The sequence below is a fragment of the Pipistrellus kuhlii genome, unplaced genomic scaffold (assembly GCF_014108245.1).
Source record: "Pipistrellus kuhlii isolate mPipKuh1 unplaced genomic scaffold, mPipKuh1.p scaffold_m20_p_2, whole genome shotgun sequence".
In the NCBI taxonomy this organism is placed as follows: domain Eukaryota; kingdom Metazoa; phylum Chordata; class Mammalia; order Chiroptera; family Vespertilionidae; genus Pipistrellus; species Pipistrellus kuhlii.
Genome location: NW_023425515.1, coordinates 135,498,714 through 135,523,794, shown reverse-complemented (window position 1 = coordinate 135,523,794; position 25,081 = coordinate 135,498,714). Strand labels below are relative to the sequence as shown.

The 25,081-nt window shown below is 35.3% G+C and overlaps 1 protein-coding gene across 2 annotated transcripts in view; it reads right to left on the bottom strand.

Moving 5' to 3' along the window:
• The window catches only part of COL24A1 (collagen type XXIV alpha 1 chain), a 293,517-nt gene that overhangs the window by 4,636 nt on the left and 263,800 nt on the right, over positions 1-25,081 (bottom strand). The window contains exons 53-59 of one of the 2 annotated variants that reach the window (XM_036446684.2): positions 22,956-22,991; positions 16,157-16,192; positions 16,029-16,055; positions 8,405-8,470; positions 7,620-7,788; positions 3,326-3,435; positions 308-523 (exon numbers count right to left, since the gene is read on the bottom strand). In XM_036446684.2, the coding sequence (XP_036302577.1) occupies positions 308-523; positions 3,326-3,435; positions 7,620-7,788; positions 8,405-8,470; positions 16,029-16,055; positions 16,157-16,192; positions 22,956-22,991 (660 nt within the window). The remainder of the gene's footprint in view (positions 1-307; positions 524-3,325; positions 3,436-7,619; positions 7,789-8,404; positions 8,471-16,028; positions 16,056-16,156; positions 16,193-22,955; positions 22,992-25,081) is intronic. The other variant, XM_045584381.1, reaches the window with a different exon arrangement.

Here is a 25,081-nt window from a genome sequence, read left to right as displayed (position 1 = left end):
ATCTATCTGAGATATAATTATCTCATACAGGAAATAAAAATTAGAAGTTAAATTTATGTATTAACACCTATTTTGCATATAAAATCTATGGACAACTAATGGATGTGACTAAAGTTGATAAGACTTGACATAAGGAAATGACTGATTTTGAAAAATACAGGGTGATTATAAATCAGAACATTAACACCTGCTACCCTTCAGTATCAGCAGTTTGTAGTTAAAGTCTTATTCTCATTATTTTAATTTTATAGTTTTATCAATTTTAATTTAGTTATATTGAACAAGTCTAAAAGTGCCATTCCCTTACCTTGCAGTCATCTGAAAGCACTTTAGGTTCAAGTAGAGTGTTTTCTTCAAAAATCTGGCCATTCCATCCCTTGAAACCAATAGGCAATCCTGAGCCACTTGTCTGAGCACTTGTCCACACTGTAGTGTTTAGACAGTGAATGGTGATGATTTGGGTGGCTTCTGAGCTCAGTAAATGAAGAAAATTCATCTGGACTTTTCCAACTCCAAACTCCAACTAATGTCATGGAAACAATATGCATGTTATAAGATGTGGCAATTGAGAAATGTATCGTTTGGGGAAACTCAAGAAAAGCCCTTGGAACATAGCCTTGAGAAAGCTACTTTTCTTGGCATTTAAATGCCAGTCAGGGGTGTGCTGGTAAGTGCTTAACCACTGGCTCTTGCAGGGGTGGGGATTAGAGGTAGGTGGGTGGGAATTCCTGATCTGTAGCACTGTCTGATTTTCATGGTGTGAAATCTCCCAGGATGGCTGATTTCAGTGAATAGGAAGTTAGGAAGCGATGTTAACTAGACTCTCCAGAACCAGTCTCAACTGGCTTCAGCAGACCACTAAGCTATCAGACAAGACAAAAAAAATAAATGAAGACAGATTTCATAATGCTATCTAAAATGCATTTGTAATTTGTTGTTGATTAATGCTTTACTAATTTTTTCATAAAAACAATAAATTCTGTCTCTTTTTAAAAAAGTTTCTAAAGATAAGCTACAAGTTGTAATGATAGCTTGGTTGAGTAACTTAAACTGAGAGCCCTATATTCTTTGTGTTGCCAGCTCTAATGTAGTTCTAATCATTATTTATTTATGACAGTGAGTCATCAATAAATATTTATTTAATGAATGCATGAGCATGCATTAACTAAAAAAGTGAGTAATAGAGGGCAAAACTGGGGCAAGGGTCTGATTGTATATTTTCAAAGGCTAGGCAAAAAAGTATATTTTTCTAAAGCTTTAGACATAATATTATTACTATTATTATTTTAGCACTATTCATGTAGAGATGTGATTATAACATAAGTGAATAGAAATGGTTCTTACTGAGGAATTTATATTAAATTCCAAACATAAAATTAGAAAAATATCAGTTAGGAGGTAACAGAGAAGGAAAAAATAAAACAACAACATAAAAAGTAAAGCTGCAGGGAAAGAAAGACAAAGTAAGGACATAGGATGAAAACACGAAAGGATCATCATAAGAAACATTAGAGTCTAAATAGTTCAAATGCCTTCATTTAACAAATGAGAATCAAAACCTATAAAATATTTAAACTTTCTAAGCCTTAGTCTCCATGTTAATTAAGCTGGGTATAAAATGGACGTGGCAGGATTGTTATGAGGATCTGAGGTGCCAAGTGCCATTGACCTAGAACAGTGTCTAGTGGCTCACAGTATCATTTCCCAGATTAGTAGCAGGCTAGAGACTAGAACCCAAGTCCATAATTCTAAGTCTACTTTGCTTTCCACTACCTTCCCAATCTTTCCTTGGTTGAGCTTATGGATAAGAGAGATGGGAGAACCGATTCAGTCTTCCAGAAATAAATACACTACTCCTATCTCCTTTGCATACCCCGGCATCCCTTTCTTCCATGGGCTAAATCCAAGGGAGTGAAGATGATAATGTGAGTATTTGGGAATCAGGACTATCATTCATGCCACTCTTCATTAGAGATATACAAATTTCCTAAAAACGGAAGAATACTTCTTTCCTCTGCTTTGGGCTTAATAGTGGTAAATGCCTATTGAGATAAACTGGTGAAACACCCTTGTTAATGAAGGTGGGTATTTTAAGATGAGAGAGCAGTCTAACAATAAACTGTTGGAGAGACTAACAGACTGTATATTTTAGTTGCTGCTTTTAAACTCATGGTTACAACACAAATAGGTACATATATCCGTTCTTGGTCAATGAGAAATAAGTTCTTGGTAATACTAAGGTTGTTTAACCAGAAAAAGAAATGCAGTTTTGATTTCTTCAACATCTTATAGGTAGAACTAAGCTTTAGGTTTTATAAATGCTTTTTATAACACCCAGCCTGACCCTAAGCTAACTTTCATTCATTCTAAACATTGGATTTATAGAATTATACTTAAAAGAAGTTTTAAATAATAGTCAATGGATGTTTATGGGAGGTTATATTGTGCTCAATCACACAAAAAAGGCAAGTTTTACGGAAAAATTTCTCTTTTATTGGTAACATAATTTCCAGTAAAATTTTAGGCAATCTATCTATCTATCTATCTATCTATCTATCTATCTATCATCTATGTATCTATCTATCTATCTATCTATATGTATGTATATATTTATGCCTAAGTGACTATTACGACTGAAGGACTGAACAACCGGTCAACCAGTCACTATGACACACACTACCTGAGGGGCAGATGCACAACACAGGAGCTGCCTCCTGGTGGTCAGTGTGCTTCTACAGCCAACCTCTGGTGGAGGGGGGGCAACCTCCCACAGTCCCTATCCATGGCCTGCTGGCCCCAATCAGCCCCTCCTCACTGGGCAGCCAACCTCCCGCAGTCCTTCCTTCCTGACCTGTTGTCCCTGATTGCCCCAATAGGGACTGGGTGAAATGGCCTTGATAGGCCCTGATCCCACCCAGCCAGGCCTAGGGACCCCAGCTCTAAATCGAATTTGTGCACTGGGCCTCTAGTGATAATATAATTTTCAGTAAAATCTAAGGGAACTGATTATTGGTTACAACCCCTGAAGCTGCTTAGGGATTTTCTAATGTATGTGCCTATATAAAAACATATGGTTCACGTTAATTTTTTTAAAGCATAATAAGTAGAGTAAGTCAAGAGAAACCAATCATAAAAATACACAATCAAAATGTCAAGATTAACTAGGATTATTTTTCAAAAACAAAACATTTTCTTACATATGGTAGAGAACAGTATGTTGTTTCCATTCATAAAATTTGCTATTATTTAAAGTGACAGAACTTTTAAAATTATTGTTCACTAATTTTGAGCAATTACTACATGTATTCTAAAATTCAATACATACCTTTGACACAGAAACAGGAGATAAACATGTCTGACCACCGGCACTGAAATTGCAGAAAACCTCAATGGCATCTGAAGGGCATCCGAGATTTGGATCAATCCAATATTTTCCTATTAATTTATTATAAACCATAAAGACATTTAATATATGAAAATATTTAAACATTTCTACAAATTATCATACTTTAAATATATATTTCGTCTTACCTGTAAAGTAACTTAGATTATAGAAATACTTATACTTAGTGAATAAATGGGAAGGTGTAAGCATTATATAAAATTAATACTGAAAATATATTTTCACATACTTATCAATCTAAGGGCAGGCATTTCATAATTTTTATAAAAATGATGAAGTGGCTGAATTTATTGCTTCATTTTACAGATAAGATGTGCTGAACACCTTAAAGTGAATTGTCTAAAGTTACATAATTGATAGAAAAATTGCACTTAATGTGATATATGCATATTCTGTTCTATATTTTTTAAAATGAATATGTTCTTTTAAATAATAGAAGAAATTATGGCAATCTCCCTGAGGTAAAATATATTTTTATTATAATAAAAAGAAAACAATAAAGCTTTATTTTTATTTTCAGAAAGCAAAATGTACAATAAAATGATTATCATTTTTGTGCTCTTCATCAGATTTGTAAGTGGGAAAAACTAAAATCCCTACAGCCAGTGTAAGACTGTCTCCACTGAAGGACCAGGAGAATCAAATGGGGCCTACAGTTAGCCTATAGAAAACACTAAGGCTGAAAAAGTATTGAGCTAGTATATTAATTCCAGAATAACAGGCTTAGCGTATTGAAACTGCATCATATTCCAAATGCAATGACAGATATTCTTGAATTAGGTAAAGCTAGGCTATCATTTGTATGAATTCCCCTTTTCTTCCTAGAATGGGGTCCTTTGAAAGCTTCAGTCCTACCTTAGGTGGACCACAGATTCTTACTTTTGACCCTAGCCTTATGAAGCCATCAAAGATACTGTTCAGTTTTAAACACATCCAGGACAAAAGTAGCTCTAACTATTGTGCTCACTCCTCTGTCTTCTTCAAAATCTTGGCTTGATAAGACATGGGAATAACCAAAATGTCTTTGATAGATGATTAGATAAAGATGATGTGGTACAAACAGGGCAGGGAAATGTTTGTATGGAAAATAATACAATCTCTACTAATAAAAGGTAAAATGCTGATTAGACTGGATATCTTCTGGACATCTTTCCAGACATACTACCAGACAAAGCCACAGTGGCCAGGGCTGAGACAGAGGTTTTTCGGGGCAATCAGGCTAGCAGCAGTTAGGAGTGATCAGGCCAGCAGGGGAGGGCAATTAGTGGCAATCAGGCAGGCAGGGGAGAGCGGTTAGGGGTGATCAGGCAGGCAGGCAGCTAGGTGAGTGATTAGGAACCAGTGGTGCTGGATTGAGAAGGATCAGGATGAAACCAGCAGTTGGACATCCTCTGAGGGGTCCCAGATTGGAGAGGGTGCAGGCTGGACTGAGGGACATCCCCTCCCTCCCCAGTGCACAAATTTTATGCAAGAGGCCTCTAGTAAATAATAATATAAGAATAAACTTTGTTTTTCCCATACTCATATCTGTAAAGCTACTTTTTCTCCACCCCATATATGTAGTGGAATACTAGTTAGCCAGATTTTTTGGAGCTTGCTCTCATACCTCCTCTTGATATTGCTCAAATGTCACTTTCTCAGAGATTTCTTATCTAACTTCACCCCCATTCCACTTTCTATCATATTTCTCTTAACTGGTGTGTTGTGTTTCTCTATAGCACTTACCACCTCCTAGTGATAAAAGTATTTTTGGGCATAAAGACCTGTCTTATATCTTACAATACACATAAATTAACTATTTCTCCAACAAGGAAGGCAGAACTTGAATTAGATTTCACTGACCTATATGTCTTATGATATCTGTTCCTTTCAATTCTATAGAATTGCATTTTTATGCCTTCAATGAAGGGAAATAATCTAATTTAGAATTATTATGGACAGCTATAAATATAAACATTATTTTAGTTTTTATACTAATCTAGGGTATAAAATATATGTATAAGTTAAACATTTTATTAATATACTAGAGGCCCAGTGCATGAAATTCATATATTGGGAGGGTGGGGGAGAAGGGTGTCCCTCAGCCCAGCCTGCATCCTCTCTAATCTGGGATCCCTCAAGGGATTTCTGACTGCCCTGGTAGGATCAGGCCTAAATGGGCAGTTGGACATCCCTCTCACAATCCAGGACTGCTGGCTCCCAACTGCTTTGCCTGCCTGCCTTCCTGATTGCCCCTAACCATTTCTGCCTGCCAGCCTGATCACCCCCTAACCATGCCCCTGCCAGCTTAATTGATGCCTAACTACTCCCCTGCCAGCCTGATTGCCCTTAACTGCCCTCCTCTGCAGGCCTGGTCACTCCCAACTGCCCTTCCTTGCTGGCCATTTTGTGGTGGCCATCTTGTGTCCACATGAGGGCAGCCATCTTTGACCACATGGGGCAGCCATATTGTGTGTTGGAGTGATGTCAATCTGCATATTAGTATTTTATTAGATAGGATAGAAGCCTGGTGCATGGGTGGGGCCCAGCTAGTTTGCCCTAAAGGGTGTCCAGGATCAGGGTGGTGGTTCCCTTGGAGCATGGGCGACAGGCCTGTGGTGGTTTGCAGGTTGGCCATGCCCCCTGATGACCCAAGCAGAGGCCCTGGTATCTGGGATTTATGTATCTTCTATAATTGAAACTTTGTAGCCTTGAGCGGAGACCAAGGCAGGCCAGGAAGCTTGGCCTCCTCCAAGGCCAGAGGAAACCCAAACCTCCTGTTCTCTCTAGCTCCATAGCTGAGCCATTTTTATTGGGATTTATTTATCTTCAATAATTGAAACTTTGTAGCCTTGAGTGGAGTCCAGGGCCAGCCAAGGTGTGCGGGAAGCTTGGCTTCCTCCATTGCTGGGGAAACCCAAGCCTCCTGTCTCTCTGTGGCTTGCAGCCATCTTGGTTGGGTTAATTTTCATACTCATTCCTGATTGGCTAGTGGGCATGGCTTGTGAGGGTAGAGGGGGTAAAGTCAATTTGCATATTACTCTTTTATTAGATAGGATATAAAATTAATATTTTCATTGTATTTTTAGAATGGAAGTAGATTTTCTTTTTGACAAAAAATTGCATTTGTTTATATGATATGTATATATAAAATTAAAATAAATAAAATATGGACTACTATTCACCCTACAGAATGATATAATTTAGTTTTCCCCCCCAAATCAGCTTATGCGTCATTATGTTTGTACTAGAGTTTTTAGTAAAAACTGATAACTACTAATATTGACTCTATGGCTGACCAATAAAAATTAAAATTAAATAACATATTTTAGCAGACAGCATTTCCCCTTCTTATCATCAAATAATGATGATGACTCCACTCACTAAAACTTTTCCTTGAAAAAAAAAATCAGTAAGAATGGTTATAGCCCTGACTGGTTTGACTCAGTGGATAGAGCATCAGCCTGGGGACTGAAGGGTCCCAGGTTTGAATCTGATCTAGGGCATGTACCTTGGTTGCAGGCACATCCCCAGTAGGGGGGTGTGCAGGAAGCAGCTGATCAATGTTTCTAACTATCTTTCTCCCTTCCTCTCTGTAAAAAAGAATGGTTATAATTTGCCCCCTCTCCTCAAACAAACAAAAAACAAACAAAAAACGTGTCCTTGCTGATTCTACTTTAAATTTATTTTGCACATCTAGTTAATGGATACAGGGGTTACCTGTGTAGAAATAAGAAAATTTGAAAACTAACAAACCACTTAGCTTTTGTAGTCACCAATTATGAAATGAGGCATGTAAATTGCATTTCGTGTAAACACTTTAATTTTAGGAGGTAGAGGGAGTTCTATGATATATTTCTTTATGTTGTCAACTTTAGGGGTCCTGATAGGGGCTCCTGTCAACCCAAAAGTCCCCCCTTCCTATTTTAATTTTAACATGAACTTGACACATTCCAAGAACAAAGTGTAAGCAAGTGATACAGGAAGAGTGGGAGAAGTTAGGGATCAATAGGATGTGTAGTAGAAAACAATTGCAAGGTGAGCCCTCAGAAAAGGATACTCTGAAGCATGTCTTCCTCAAAGAGTATTTGGTTCTTGATGACATTAAAAATGCCTTCTGCCAGGGTTTTATCAAAATAATTAATATTTGGAATGAACACACAGCAAATCTCAAACACACTGACTGAAATGATTAAATGAAATCGCACATTTGAGTTTGAGGAAACCAAGAACTTACCATCTGATACTTTGTGTTCACAGTTAAGCAAATCTTTGCATATTCGTGCTGGGTTATCACGACTGCCAAGAGGATTCTTGATGCTGTGCAGTAAATTGCTAAGGTAGTTCAGGGTTTTGAATATCTCTGCACTGTAGTCAATTAAAGTCATTTCAGTATTCTGGTAGCTCTGCCAAATCATCATAAAAATGATGTTAGCAAAAACACATAGATTAACCATTAACAATAGGTAACTAATGATAAACACAGAAGAAAATTGTATTCCTATTGTGTGCAAAGTTTTGGGAGCAGGATGTAAGAAATGGCTTATATTTAAATATAGGCATTTGTGTATGCTTTATTAATTTTGATCCTAAATAGAGATTAAATTTATACTCAGAAGTCTAGTGTTTAAGCTGGCATTAATATAACAATTACTATGCCTACTACATAATGTTTTTTTTTAAATTATACATTGAATAGAGTTTAAATAAGAAAAATAAGTAGTGATGATAGGTTTCATGTTAAGAAATGACAACTTCATTTTGTTATTTTTCTTCAATAGTACCACATTCCTTATAAAAATCCTTTAATAATATTACATTTTTATTTTAAATGTATCCCTTAAAATTTTATGTATATAATTCTATTTATTAAAATCACTTACTTTTTCCTTAAAATGGCTCCATTATTTTAAATCTGTTTTAAATATAATATTTGAGATAAACCCACATTCTGGCCTCCAAAAAATTTCTGTTTAATTTGTATACTGAGACTGCCAATGTAAATAAAGCTAGATATATTACCTCCATCTGTAGGGCAGTATGTGATTCAAACAAGGCTTGAATAGCAGCATTGATATCCATTTGTTTCTGTGTAAAACAAAACTATTTTAGATCAGCAATAAGATCAACACTGAGTGCTCTAAAGCAAAGGCTATAAATTCTGAAAGCACTGCTGTTAAAAGTATACTAGACTTGGTATCTGAAAGGGGTTTGTACCTTTATGATTAGACAGATCTTGCAAATATTACCTGGCTATCTGGAAGGACAATATGCTGCCTTCATCCAAATTTCAACAGTCTCCTAATTAAAAAAGGCCAAATGCTAGAGCTTTCCAATGAAAAACTATTTGTCTCTGCTGCATGAAAACACACACAAAATTACTCAAGAGGAAGAAGAATGAAATATGACCCCCTCAGTTAATAAATTGTAAAGTGAAGAATAAATAACTGTAGTAATTTTTAAGTTCCATTCTTGGAAGGAAAATAGAATGAATACTACTGTGTTGAGGTAGTCACATTAGTTTAATCTGATACTTCTGCGGTCTTAAAAACAATTTCTAAAGTTGGAAAATGTACCATTAGTCCCCAAAGAAATAATACAATATAAATCCAATCTCCTCCTGCATTTAATAAGAGATATTTTTAGAGAAAGACTCAGCAAAACCATTAGTGAAAATATTTCTTGTGTTTTCATTTTTAAAAAGGTTGGAAGCTGAAAAGCATGAGTTGAGAGAAAGTTCTGAGAAATGGCATCTGTAGGAGCCAATCAAGCAATCTAATTTTTTTCAGAATGATTGTACTGCTAACATATCTTTTTACTTGGAGGTCCATATCATAGAAATTGTTTTCAACAGATCTTTCATAGCTCATGGTTGGTAATTTGAAAAACTATTTAAAATGATGGGACAATCAATAAAATGCACTCTTCCTTGCCGCAACATGTGGTTTTCATATTGGAAAATAATTGAATCATTCTGTATACATATACTGCCAAACACTGTGATACAAATTGAGGATAAAATGGTGAGCAAAAAAGAACATTGCTCCTGTGGAGCAGAAGTTCAAAGACGGAAAAAGGCATTAACTACATCACCTCCAAAGTACATAATTGCCAATTGTGATACATGCCATGAAAGAAAAGAACATGGATCTATCAGAGAAACTAGGGAGTCTGAATCAATTCTGGAGCATAGAAGAGGTTTGGGAAGGAGAAACTAGGGAAGGCTTCCTTGATTTAACTTCTGAGCTGAGATATGAAGAATCAATATGATTATTGGAAGAAGCTGGGAAGATTTTTTAGGCAGAAGTAACAACCTTGTACAAAGGCCATGAGAGAGAGAAGCATGGCCTATTCTAGGAGCATAAAGGGTTAGCCTAAAAAGTTCTGTGCAGATTAAATAGTTTGGATCACCGTGTCTATGCGAATGGGCAGGTTTTGGAGATGAGTCACACAAAAATAGTGGCACTAAACATGGACAGCTGAATTCGGTAATAAACAATAGCCACCTTCATATTTCCCAGTTGGTCTGTAATTAGGGCTTTAATCTTACAAAACCTAGTATAGCAGTTCTAAGACCTTCACACTTAGGATCCTCCTGCACTTTTTAAATATTAGTAAGGGCTGTAAACAACTTCCTTTTATCTGAGTTATAACTTTTGATATTTACCATAGTAGAAATTAAAACAAAATTTAAAATAATTTGTATTAATACAAAAAACAAATTAATATTGTGGATTTTTTTAAAACAAAAAAATCCACTATATGTAAATACAAACTATTTTTTAATGAAAAGCAATTACAGCTTTTCAAGCCAAAATAGTGATAGGCGTGGTATTGTTTTACATTTTGTACATCTTTTAACTATCTGGGTTAATAGGAGATAGAGAATTCTCTTATTTTCTTCTGTATTTAATCTGTTACATATTATTTTATTTGAGTTATATGAACAAAGCTGGCTTTATAGAGATACATGGTTGGAAGAAGGATTATTTTAGTGCCTTTTTAGATAATTTTGGTATTTTTTTAAGTGATTTTAAAAAACATATTTTTATTGATTTCAGAAAGGAAGGGAGAGGAAGAGATAGAAGCATCAACCACACTGGAGATCCAGCCTGCAACACGGGCATGTGCCCTCACCAGGAATTGAACTGTGACCTCCTGGTTCATAGGTCGACACTCAACCACTGAGCCATGCCAGCTGGCATGGATATTTTTCTTTGATACTATATCAAAACTTGACAAGTAGTAGTTTCAATATCAATAGAGAGATGAAGATTAAAGAATCAAATTCTGAGGTTGAAATATACAACAACTGAAATGAAAATTTACTAGAGGGCCCTAGATAGTTTGGCTCAGTGGATAGAGCCTCAGCTTGCAGACCAAAGGGTTCAGGTTCGATTCCGGACAAGGGCACATACCTTGATTGCAGGCTCAATATCCAGTTCAAACTATTTTTTAATGAAAAGTAATTACCTTTTACTTTTAATGAAAAAGTAGAAGTTGTTTACAGCCCTTACTAAAGTTCCAGGTCTGGGCAGATGCAAAAGACATCTGTCACAGATGTTTCTCTCTCCCTATCTCTCCCCATCCCATCCACTCTCTCTAAAATTCAATAAAAAATATTCTTATATGAAGATTAAACAAATTTTTATTTATTTATTTATTTATTTATTTATTTATTTATTTATTTTACCAGAGAGGCTCATCAATAGATTTAAGTAGACAGAAAAAAGAATCAGTCAAGTTAGAGATAGGCTTATTGAGTCAGAGGAGTATAATGAAAAAGCGTGAAGAATGTGAAGAGACTCAGAGACCTATAGGACAAATGAACACATACAAACATATGCATAATTAAATTTTCAGAAGAGGCAGAGAGAGAAAAAGTGGCAGGAAAATATTTAAAGAATAGTGACTTAAAATATTCCAAATTTTATGAGAAACATTTATCAAAAGATCCAAGAAGCTCAATGAACTCCCATAGACACATCATAATCAGAGTGTTAAAAGCTAAAAATACAGAGAGATACTTGAAAGCACAAAGAGAGGAGCAACTTATCATATCCAAAAGATCCTCAATAATATTAGCATCTTATTTTTTATCAGACAAATAAAGATGAGAAGGCAGTGGGATTACATTTTCAGAGTGCTGAAAGAAAAGGACTGTCAACCAAAAATTTTATATCCAGTAAAACTATTCTTCACAAATAAGGAAACATTAAGACATTTTCAGATAAACAAATACTGAGGCTGTACATCACTAGCAAGTCTTTCCTGAAAAATAATATAGAAGTCTTTTAGGCTGAAATTAAAGGATACAAGGCATAAAATTGAATTCACATGAAAAAATAAAAAGCACTGGTAAAGGTAACTATATGGGTAAATCTAAAAGACAGTGTAAATTCCAAATAGTCATAACAATCTTGAAAAGAAGAACAAAGTTGGAGATATCACACTTCAATTTAAAAACTTACTACAAAGCTACTAAAACTTAATCAAAGCAGTGTGATACTGGTATAAAGATAGAGATGTAGACCAATGGAATAAAACTGAGTCCAGAAATAAATCCTCATATATAGTCAAATATATGTTTTACAAGGGTTCTAAGACCATTCAGTAAGGAAAGTAGAATCCTTCCAGCAAATATTGCTGAGAAAATTTGATTTACACATGCAGAAAAATGAAGTCATACCTTACCTTACATCAGATACAAAAACTTACTCAAAATGGATTAAAGAGTTAAATATAAGAGCTGAAACCATAAAACTCTTAGAAGTAAGTATAGGGAAAAAGCTTCATGACATTGAATTTAACAATGATTTTTTTTTGGATATGACACAAAAAATAAGGCAACGAAAGAAAAAGGAGATAAACTGGCCTACATAAAAATTAAAGACTACTGTGTAAAGGACACTATCAACAGAGTGAAAAGGCAGCCCATGGAATGGAAAAAGATATTTGCAAATTACATACCTGATAAGAAAATAGTATTCAGAATACCTAAAGATTTCCTGAGACCCAACAAAAACAAGCAACCCAATAATAAAACAGGGGCAAAAACACTTTTCTAAAGAAGATATAGAAGCCAACTTTTCCAAAGAAGATATTTGAATAGAGAATATCTCAAAGGAGATATTTAAGCCAATAAGCACACAAAATGATGAAAAAAAAATCACTAATCACTAGGGAAATGCAAATTAAAAACAGAGTTAGGTATCACTTCACACCCATTAGAATGGCTATTATAAAACCAAATAGACTATAACAGGTATTCTCAAGATGTAGAGAATTTAGAACCCCATGCATTGCTGCTGAGAAAGTGAAATGGTGCAGTATAGCAGTTGTGCAAAAGGTTAAGCATGGAATTACTACATGATCCAGCAATTCCAATATCCTGAAATGTACTGAAAGCAGGGAGTCTTACAGATGTTTGGACACCTATGTTCAGCAAAAAATATGAAAGCAATCCAACTGTCCATCTAGACAAACAAAATGTGGTACATACACACAACGACACATGCTATAATGTGGATGAACCCTGAAGACATGCTTAGTGAAATAAGCCAGTCTTATTTCTAAAAAGGACACATACTGTATGACTTCCCTTCTATGAGGTACTGAGAGTAGCCAAATTAATAAAGATAGACAGTAGAACGGTGGTTGCCAGGGGCTAGGGAAAGGGAGGAATGGAGAATGATTATTTACCGAATATAGTTTCAGTCTGGAAGAAGAAAAAAATTCTAGGCATGGTTGCACAACAATGTGAATATACTTAATACCATTAAACTGTACCCTTAAAATTGTTAAAATGGTAACTTTTATGTTATGTATATTTTACCACAATTAAAGTAATAAGTAAATTAATATGTTCATTATCCCTTACACCTAACCAGCTCACTTCTGGAAACTGGTCCTATAGATATTCTGTGAACTGATATGTATATGAATAACACATTTGTGCTGTTTGTATCAGGAAAAGATTGGAACCACCATAGATACCCATTAAAAGAAGCCTAAACGAATGAATAAATTGTACATTTTGAAGTGAAATGATCATGTTTCACTTTGTGAGTGTGTGGCAATAAAAACACAATGACCTTTAGTAGTTAAGTAGTATACAGTTTGGTGCTGCATTTATGCTAAGGTACCAGAAATTTTAATCACCATCAGTGCAGATGTCAACTCAAAAAAAAAAAAAAAAGTCAACTTTTTTCAATAGCCATTGAAAAGAGAAAAGATCATAACACTTGGCCACTCATGAATTGTGTTGGCAATATCTATAATCGTGTAATTTCCAATGTATTCACAAAGCTTCTTTCCTGGCACATAGTAGGCATTTAATATGTTGACTGTTAATTTTTTCTCAAGAGCAGCCTTTAGGGAAGGCAGGCCCAGAGAGACTATTTTGCTTTGGAAGTCATTCAACAACATTTAAGAGCACACATCTGGTTATAAAACTTTTATTAGGTACAGTGAGGGAATCCCAAAGAAGTAGCTCCCTCCATGTATTCTAGTTAGAACATATTCTTACATGAACATCACTTACTGTTTATAGAGATGTGACATAAAATAGAATACAGAGAATGAGTTATCAGATTGGGGAGACTAACAGGGAGATTAGAAAGCTTCATTATAACTTGGGGGAGTATAATTGTCACATTTCTTTCACAATTTATTTGAATGAAACGTGGCTTTGGTCAGGGCACCCCAGTGTTTTGAGAAGTGTTATTTTCAAGGCATCTTAAGATCACTCGATGATGCAAACACGGATAGAATAGGAACTAATTTCAGGTCACACACTTCTCAAGGTTGAAGTAATTGCTTATTCTTGGGGACCAGGATGGTACCAGCAGCTGTAACCGCTCAAGTCAACAATCCAGGTTGCACAGTTGACCCATTAATTAGAATAACTGAGTTGAAAATTCCTTATCTCATTTAGTGATTTAAATGATTACTGTTTTCCCCACATCAAACACAGACATTTATACCCATCTTATTCTTCCCTTTATCCCACCAATCACTTTTGGTTAAGTTTGACTTCTTGTTTATTTCTTTGTTACTTTTTAAGTATCTTACCATGTGCTCTGAGATTCAGTCATCAACCTGATAATTCAAAAGCACCATCAATTTATGTCCCTTTACCTGCAACACTTCCCTCTCGCTATTCTACTTTAGTAACTTGAGTAACTTACTTTATTTTAAAAAGGGAATGAGATTAGAAATTGTTAAACTTTTCTTATCTTGACCCATGGTAAGAAATTCATTTTTATATCATGACTAGATTCACACAAACAAACATATATTTAACTGAAAAGTTTTGCAACACAATATTTATTCTTACTAGTGGAAAATGCTAATTTTTTTTTCTTTTATATTGAACCAGGGTGAAAGGAAGAACAGAAAAGTTGACAGTAATTTGAAGATTTAAAGAAATACATCTGCATTGATATTCATGCCAGGGAAGGTTTCATTAATCAAATGGACAGAAAGGGGGAGTGATTTTTAAAAATCATAGAGAAATGAACCTCCCGTTTCCAAGGAAACAGTCTTTCTTATGGCACTTTTCTTGAAAGTTCTTCCCTATCTCGATGAAAAGCTGAGAGGAGCCGGGACCGGTTTGGCTCAATGGATAGAGCGTTGGCTTGGGGACTGAAGGGCCCCGGGTTCGATTCCGGTCAAGGGTATGTACCTTGGTTGCGGGCATATCCCCTGTAGGGGGTGTGCAAGAGGCAGCTGATCGATGACTCTCTCTCATTGATGTTTCTAACTCTCTGTCTCTCTCCTTTCCTCTCTGTACAAAAATCAATAAGATATATTAAAAAAAGAAAAAGAAAAGAAAAGCTGAGAGGAATGAAGAGTTCCTGACTTCCTGTGAGTAGGCCATAATGATCAACTAACTAGAACTGCCACAGATCCAAATGACACTAGAGAAGCACGTGAAAATAAATAAAGCATGGAAGGTATGGGACTGGCCACTGTTTGGGACAGCATAGCCAACAGTGGGTCTCATTTATGCAGGAAATATAACCAAGGATCATTGCATTTGACCAGGATGCTGTAGGGGTGGGGTGTGGGTGAAGTTGGGGATAGAAAGAGATCCCTTATAGATGGCAGGAAGACAAAATGGATACAGAGTACAAGGGAAAATAAGGCTGGGAACATTAGAAACCAGGAAATAACACCTGACAATGAGGCAACAGAAGCATTGCCTCAAAGATAAGGGTAGCAAGTATTTAGGTTGTAATAGGTAACAAGCAAACACATAAGAAGTCCGAGGGGTTATACAGCCACCAGCAACTGAGATTCATATAAAGCTTAATAAGTGAATAATTCTGGTTGGCGGAAAAAAAAAAGACTTAAAAAAGAGAGCCATGGATTACATGTATGAAGAAATGGAGGGAGATAGTATTTTTTGACCAATCATTATGTCAGGCACTGTGCTGAGTGCTTTCTTTCTTATTTAAAACCTTCTCTATTTTAGAGACAAGAAATCTGAGACTTGGACATGATGTTATTATAGCTGGGAAGGTTCTATATCAGATTAGCAAGAAGAACAGATGCAGGTAAGAGGGGCATGAAGGGAGTTAATAAAAGCTTTAGAAAGTTAACAATTCATTGAGAAAAAATAAACAAAACCAAGGAAACTTACTCTTGGGCCTGGAGCTCCAGGTGGACCCTATGACATAACAAATTAAAAAAAATTATTCAGTAGATATCTCAAGTCAGGCAAGCATATAAGCATTGATGATACACAGATATAAATATAAATAAACTCACCGGAGGCCCTGGTTGACCTCTTGGTCCTTGGGGACCCTAGAAGAAATGGAGACAATTACAACATGTATAAACTAGAGGCCTGATTCATGAAATTCATGCAAGAGTAGGCTTTCTTTTCCCCAGCTTCCCTCTGGCACCTGCGACCCGGGCTTCATCCAGATGGTTGTCTGGTCTAATTAGTATATTATGCTTTTATTATTATAGATTATGCTTTTGGTTTGATATAATCAAGACAATGAATAGTCAACCTCTAACATTGCCTTTTTGTGTGAGGTAAGTCTTAAGATACAAAGTTATAGTATTTGAAGTTATATGCTCTTGTATTGAGTTATCACTCACATTCATGAACAAACCAGATATTTATTTTCATGTATTACTTATACTAGAAACTGAACCTATTCACATTAATAAACCATCATAAATATATCATAAATATATCACTTAAAATGTTAATATTAAGTATGTTTTCCCTGTTATTTCTAACATTCATCTAATTGTCAAAGATGAAAATTTCAGTGTTCTTAGATATATCTCCTTCCTTCAACATCCACCTATAGGTTGGTTACCAACTATATTGATTTCACCTCCAAATCTCTCCAAAATACTACTTCTCCCTCCTCACAGCAACTATCTTAGTTCAGTGCTAATCATGTTCTGTGAACTGAATGTTTCCCCCAAATTCATATATGAAGCCCTAATCTCCAACGTGACAGTATTTGGAGGTGGGGCTGTGCAAAGGTCATGTAGAGCCTTCCAACAATATAACATTTATTAGTTCTTTTTTATTGCTCTTGCTAACACAGCATTAAGGAAAAATAATTCATGGTAGTGGTCTTTTAAGAAGAGACACGAGAGATGATCTCTCTCCACCATGTAAGGGTATAGCAAGCTGGTGACCTGAAAACCAGGAAGAGAACCCTCATCAGACTTGAAATCTGTCAGCAGCTTGATTTTGGCCTTCCCAGCCTTCCAAACTGTGAGAAATAAAGGTTTGTTGTTTAACCCTTCCAGCTGATGGCAACTTGTTAAAGGAGCTTTAGCTGACTAAGCCATCATGTTTTGCCTGGACTGATCTGATTCCTTGACTGAATTTATTATACTATGCTAATTATATTCTACTCATAAGAATGGAAATCTAATAGTGTAATTACTTGGTTGAAATTATTCAATGGCTCTTTATTGTTTAGATGATAGAATATAAAATTCTGAATTGTGATAGCCACCATTTATTGGGAACTCACTAAATGCCAAATTGTGTGCTGCTTATTTATGGATAGCACACTATATGCCAAGTTGTGTGCTATATTCCCATTTTATAATCAAGAAAAGATAGTGGTTAAGTAAGCACAAATAAGGGAGGGCTAGGATTAAAATTTAAGTAAATTGGATACAAAAGATTATTAATGTGCACCTGTGCTTCTCCCTCCCCCCGCCCCCAACATATCCAACACTCTATCTATAACCAACTACTTATATATCTATAAATCTTCCAAGTTCTTTCATATATGTATTCTTTTGCATATACTATTTCCTCTCTAGAAATGTTCCTTCTTACCTTTTCTAGCTCTTTAACTCCCATTCTTCTTCCAATTATTCTTTAAAACTCTATACCCACTTGCCAATCCCATGCCACCTCCCTCTTGCTCAACTAACTACTTCTGCATTCCATAATACATAACACATTGGAGTGTCCCCAGGGAGCCTTGAAAGTGAGTTAGTCATCTTTTCTCTTTCTGAAACAAGAATAGTGCCTAATACACAGTAGGTGTTTAAAAGTTGTTATTGAATCGAAGAATGAATAATATAAAAATTATCTATTGTATATTAATTTAGAAATTAGAATAGTTAAAATATGTATAGTAAAATGTGAAAAGTTAGTTGAAATTTTCCAAGATAAAACAATAATAATCACAATAGAAAGGAGGTTACCAGAGAGGAAGAGGGTGGGGAGAAGGGAAAAAAGGGGAAAAGAGGTTGGCCCAAAGATATATGATAACATAGATATATGATATCATAGATAGAATAACAGATGGAAATTAGTCTTTTTAGCATGCAATAGAATATACAGATATTGAAGTATAATGCTGTATACCTGAAATTTATATATCAGTATTAACCAATAAAATAAAAAAAATTAAAGTCCACTCAAAATATGCTTTGCTTTATGGTCAACTGAATATTAAGACTATATTGGGTCAAATTTAGATTATGTTTAAAATATAAAAAATCAAAATTTATCTTCTGCTGAATTTAATTGAATACAGTGATGTTGTATTAAGCATCTTTTATTGCCAAAGCTGTTAATTTTAAATATATTATGACTAGAAAAAACAATACATAGTAACTTGAAAAGAGTAGAGTACTCAAACACCATGCCTGCTGGGCATGTCTTTGTTTGCAGAATATATGATTATAACTTAAAGTAGAGAATGTATAAAACATGTACCTCAGAAGCTGCATAATAAATTACAGAGGGCTGTTTTGAAGATAGCCTTTTAAATATACACTGAGTGGCCAGATTATTATGATCTCTGAACGCATAATAATATGGCCACTCAGTGTATATCCTATATAATAAAAGGCTAGTATGCAAAGTGTTCCCTCAACCAGGAGTTTAACCAGCAGGCAGGCCGGCCAACCGCCCATGTCACCTCCCCTGGCTGGACCCCACCTATGCACGAATTCATGCACTGGTCCTCTAAATTATAATAATCTGGCTACTCAATATATATATTGAGTAGCCAGATCACTCACAATATATAATATATATAATAATCTGGCTACTATATATATATATATATATATATATATAGTAGCCAGATTATTAAGATTATTATGCGTTCAATCTGGCCACTCAGTATATAGAGGCTCAGAGTTTGGCTGTGCGTGTTTCTCCATTCTGGATCAACATGATAAAAATAAAGTTGACATTTCACCCCCCTTAGCATATTTCTGACATTTGCAAAAATCTCACAAAATATATATCTTCTTTGTAACTTTGAAAGAGAAATTTATCACAGAAAGAAATAATTACTTATACTGCAGATTTTATTGAGTTCATTTCAACTTGTTTCCCAGAATAAGACATATCACCACAAATATGCTCAAACAAAATACTTCAAACAAGACAGGGCAGGACAACCCCAGTCTGCACAGAACAGGGCAATTGCCCAAGTAAAACAAAATATTATTCCAACGATATAACGTTTATTAGTTTTTTTAATTTCTCTTACTAACACACCATTAAGGAAAAGTAATTTACTCTCTCTAGTTACTATATAAAGCAGTTTATAATAAAACTCAATTGTCTATGTTAATTTCCTAAAGGTAACCAAATTAAGGTGAATAGTTAGTTATGGTGCTTTTGGCTATAGTGAAAGCACTACCTTTGAAAATAGACTTTCTCTTGATTTAATTCCAGAATTTACTGATGATCCTCTAAAAATAATATATTCTATCATTAGACTTTGAAAATAATGATAAGTGCATGTCCTTAAACCAGAGTATTTATATAAATACAATCATGATTTAGCTTCATATTCTTTAAGCTGGCGTAGCAGAACAGAGCTTTCCTTTCCTCCTTTATAAATTGAGAAGCTTGCATTATGGGATTTTTAACAACACCCCAAGTCTCTACCCACTGGATTCCACTAACTCGCCCTTTTCCCTCCTCCTTGGGCACTGGAAGTTTGTACCTTAATTATGAAGAGTGCTATGGTAACCCACAGAGCAAAAGACTAATAAGTATACTAATTCAGGAAATACTACTCCACTAGCTTAAATTGGAAATAGCTGTTAACTTTTTAATTTTTAGGGAATAGTATGCATTTATTAATCAGTTCACTTCTCAAATAGTGCCTATGACATGGGGGGTTCTGTTCCCGATATGTAACCAGTAGATCAGACAAAGTTCCCTGTTCTCATGAAGTTTAAATTCTAGCACAGGAGACATAAAATAAATAATTTCAATTAGTGCTAGCCACGAGAAAAACAAAATGGGAAATTGTGAAAGAGAATGAGCAAGAATAACAAGACAGGGTAGTCATGGGAGGCTTCTCTAAGATGATATTTGAGCAGAGAGCTGAATAATGAGATGCATATGAGTCATTTGAAGAGGAGGTGAAATAATTTTCTAGGTAAAAGGGAGGCATGTTCCAAAGAATAGAAAGACATTCATCGGAGAAGTAAACAGGGTTAATTCCTTAGGGTCTTGTAGACTAAGTGAGGAGGTATAGGGAGGCTTTAACGAGGGGAGTGATATAATCCGACATATTTTTACGATATTACTCTACTTGCTAAGCAGGAAAAGGGTTTTAGTGGGGGAAAAGTAGAAGAAATGAAAAAGAGGACTGGAGTCTGGGGGAAACTAGTGTGCCATGGATGAAGAATGAGGGAAGTAGATGGATTCAGAATAGTAATTAGAGCTCACAAGCATTAACTTCTACTTTAAAGAACTGTTATTTATGTTCTATACTTTTGTTCATTCTTTCATGAGGGGCTTTTTTCTTTTTCTTTTATGTAGAAGCACAGACTCTTACAGCTGGAAGTAGGTATGTTCTAATTCTCACTCAGTGCGGGAATACCAGTCCTGTAACCCAAAGAGACAGTCAGTAGGCTTCTACTGACAGATCCTATCTCACAAAATGATCTTTTGAGATTCATTATTATATTACAGAGGTCATTATAATATTGAAATCAGGCTAGCATTCCATATGTTTAGTCAATAAGTACCTACTTTGTAATAATTATGTGTCAGGTACTATGATAGACTAGAAATTATGTGGCATCACAACACTCACCATCTTTCAGGGAGCAAAGCACAGAAACTGAAAATCCAACTCAATAAATAAGCCATTTAAATTGTCTTTTCTAGAGCTACTCACATATATTCTTTCTTTCTCAAGACAACCTTTCAAATATCTAAAGACAACAATCATGTCCCAACACCCAAGCCTTCTCTAATTCTTTTACTAATAATTTAATAAATATTTATTGAACACTCACTGTAAGACAGACACTGCTTTAGGTGTTGGGAACATAGTATAAAACAAACAAATAAAATGTATGAGTCATGGTGCTTACATTTTAGTAAGGGGAGATATTATATAATAAGCAAAAAAAAACACAAAACAAAAAAAACTAATGAATGGGCAGCATGTCAGGTGGTAAGAAAACAGGTTAAAGAAAAATAGGAAATCTCAGGCAGGTGGGTGGATTGCTATTTGGCATACACTAGTCAGGAAAAGCATCTCTGATAAGGGGACATATAAGTAAGGAATGAAAGAACAGTCGCCAGGCACTGTACTTAGTCCTGAGTATCTTGTCCACAGGTAGCAGTGGGGTGAGGCTAAAGCATCAGCAAGTCCACCCTGAGCAAGTTATCTTTAAATTGAAACCTCAAGATACATAGGAATCACAGGAATAAATCGTATGGATGAGAAAAAGCAAGTGCAAAAACCAGAAGGTAAAGATAGAACAAAGAATGAGAGGGATGACCAAGCTGCAGTGTAGCAAAGAATAAATATCCCAGATATTTCAACTGTTTTTTTTTTTGTTTTTGTTTGGTTTTTTTTAGGACATGAGTGTCCGATACACAACCAATCTAAGAGAGCCTTCCTCTGAAGGTACTTTAATTTTGTCTGTGTTCCCCCATGGCCGTGGCCGTATTTTTTTTAGTGCAACCTCAGACTGCAGGCAGGCATAATCCATTTGGTTTGTAATCCACTGGAGCCATTACATTGTTTTCTCTCACATGAAATAGTTGTGAAATAGGTACTTGAGGTTTCCTAGTCCTGATGGAAGCTTATATTAGTCTGAGAGGGTAGGTCAGTGAGGCAGCTGGAGACAGACGGCTTTGGAAAATGGGCTAATTCCAAGCCTCCCACCTTTTCCCTTTCCCTCCCCTCCCCTGCTGGGGGATGTGGCTTCACTGTGTACATACATCCTAGCTCCCTGTTCTAGTAAGCCTGCTGTGAAAATGTGAGAAATTTCTGCAAATTAAGCACATCTATTTTAACACTGTTTGGGGGTTTTGGGGCTATCTGAAATCACATTATTTCCATTCTTTTGCTAATTAATATAACTGTGACTTTATTATTCTGCAAACCAAGCATACCCCCGGGTGGAAAACAAGAATCTCAACTGTCACTATGTAATCTTACTATCCTTTAATCAAGACTTTACTGCTACCTTTAAGTTTATTCTATGTGCCTTCTGTTCTTGGATTCAATCCCCTTCATTTCACTATGGCTGCTGCTTTAAAAATTCATTCATATCTGTTGGTAAAGTGGCCCCTTTACAGAATATCTTTAACTCAGAAGAATTGACATTCCGGAAAAGTAGGAAATACTGCCATTTAGGTCCCAAAGGGCTGTGTATCTTTTTACTTAACCGCTCACCATGGTTTCTAATGGGCTGAAATAAACAACTAAAAACTTGCTTCTGTTTTGCAGACATCTCAGCGGCTGAGTGGATACCCAAAGGGACCTGGCAGTGCTCAGGCAGCACCTGTGAGGAAGGCTATCCTCCTCCTGACGCCTGGTAAGTCAAAATGCCATTCCACACAGGCATCAGGGAAGGGTGTGACAGGCAGGTTCTTAAATAAGTTTAAGGTTTACTAGGTTTCACTACTACTAGTATATACCACATGTTAGTTCTACTTCCTGAAAACTATCATTTTACTTTTATCCCACAAGAATCAGATACATAATAATGAACACACCAAACTAGGTCCTTGCTTTGATATAGCTTATAGCCTAAGGACAAGTGATTCTATCACCACAGATTCAGTCAAACTTACAGTTTCACCTCTAAAGCCTTTGTCACCTCTGAGTCCCTAAAAGAAAAAAAAAAAGTGACTTTAGTGTTATTGATAGTTATTTACCAAATGTAGTTGAGGTTGTTTACAGAAACATAACAATTTGTTTTTGTTTTTAATCTAGCATGACTTGTTTATATATTTATATAAATGCTACTTTTCTTTTCCAAAGAAAAAGAAGAGTAAGACGAAAATAAAAACAATCTATTGGTTTATCTTGCTGTCTGTTTTGCAATCCCTAGCTCCATCTTAAAGAAAGACAGGGATAACGGCTACATATTTACTCAAATATTTATTCAATTTGACAATCTATCACAACAATTTAGAAAGGAAATTATAGGTTAAATCTTTCTGTTTTCCTCAGGTCTTGAAAACCTTGGGAGTTTTCCTTTGCTCTCCTCTTTTCATTCTATTCCTCCTTCTGAGATGATACCCAATGATGTGTTATATACATTTACATTCAGTTTAAAATACTTTCTAATTTTATTTCAAAATTCCTCTTTAATCCATGCATTATTTACAAGTGTGCCATTTAATTTACAAGTGTTTGAAGATTTTCCTAGTATCTTTCTAGTTTATAGATTTTTTTAGTTTAGTTCCATTATGGTCAGAGAACACACTTTATTTGATTTCAGTGTTTGTAAGTTTAATAAAAATTGTTTTATGGCCCCAAATATGATCTATATATTTTGGTAACGGCTCCATTGCATTTGAAGAGAATGCTATTGGGTGGATCTACTGCTTTTTAAACTGTTAATCTTAAACTGTTAAACTGTGTTCAACCTTGTGGAAATTATATATACAATTTTTTTTTAGTAAAAATGAAGTCATACTATTCATCTTTTCTATAACCTTTTACAATATTATATGAATGTTCTTCCATACACATTCTTATGAGTTATAATTTTAATATAAATTATGATAATATTTTATTGAATTTCACATTAGATTTTTTCTAACTTTTGTCATAATAATGAATACTGTGATAAATATCCTGATACTTAAGAAAATTCTAATAGAAATTGCTCTGACAGATTGTTTGAAATTGCAGGAACACCTGCAATAAGTGAGAGTGTGTACTGCTTTTGAAATGTGCATGTTCTGTCATTCTTTGTTCATCTTGCAAGCAAAGATACTACCTCATTTATTCACCATTCGTATTACTTCTTTTGTATTGGCTATGCTATCTTTAACCCATTTAAAACTTTTAAAAATTGATTTTAAGATATGTTTACATATTTTTTTTCACCCTCCACCACCTCCAACCCAGTTTGAACAAGTTGGTGCATATCTCATTATAAGTTATTCTAATAAAATATTGACAAATATGTTTACATATACTAGTATATGGAATGATTGGTCAGGGTTTATAATGTTAATGTCATATTATATACTCTTCTATGCATCCAATTTTTCATACTTATAATACATCATAAAATAATTGCAAGTCAGCCAAACTAGATACAACCAATTTGTTAAATATTTGCATTATCCTATATAACAAAAGGCTAATATGCAAACCAACCAAATGGTGGAACAACCAGTCACTATGATGAGCACTGACTACCAGGGAGCAGATGCTTAATTCAGGAGCTGCCCCCTGTTGGTCAGTGTGCTCCCACAGGGAGAGCACTGTTCAGCCAGAAGCCAGGCTCATGGCTGGCAAGTGCAGTGGCAGTGATGGGAGCCTCTCCCACCTCCGTGGCAGCGCTGAGAATGTCCAACTCCAGAAGTGGGCCTAAGCTGTCAGTTGGACATCCCCTGAGGGCTCCCAGACTGGGAGAGAGCACAGGCCAGGCTGAGAGACCCTCCTCTGAGTGCACAAATTTCATGCACAGGGCCTCTAGTATTTCATAAAATGGTTAAAACACAAGACATTCAGCCATTCTTTTACAGATGAACATTTATGTTATTTCAATTTTTTTTGCCTATATAAACTATGCTATGAAAAAAAATCTTTAAAAAATTTCCTTAGTGTATTAAGTGTTTTTTATTCCTATGGGACAAATTACATTAAGTGGAACTGCTTGATCAAAAGGCATCTATCTATCTATCTATCTATCTATCTATCATCTATCTATCTATCTATTTATCATCTATCTATATCT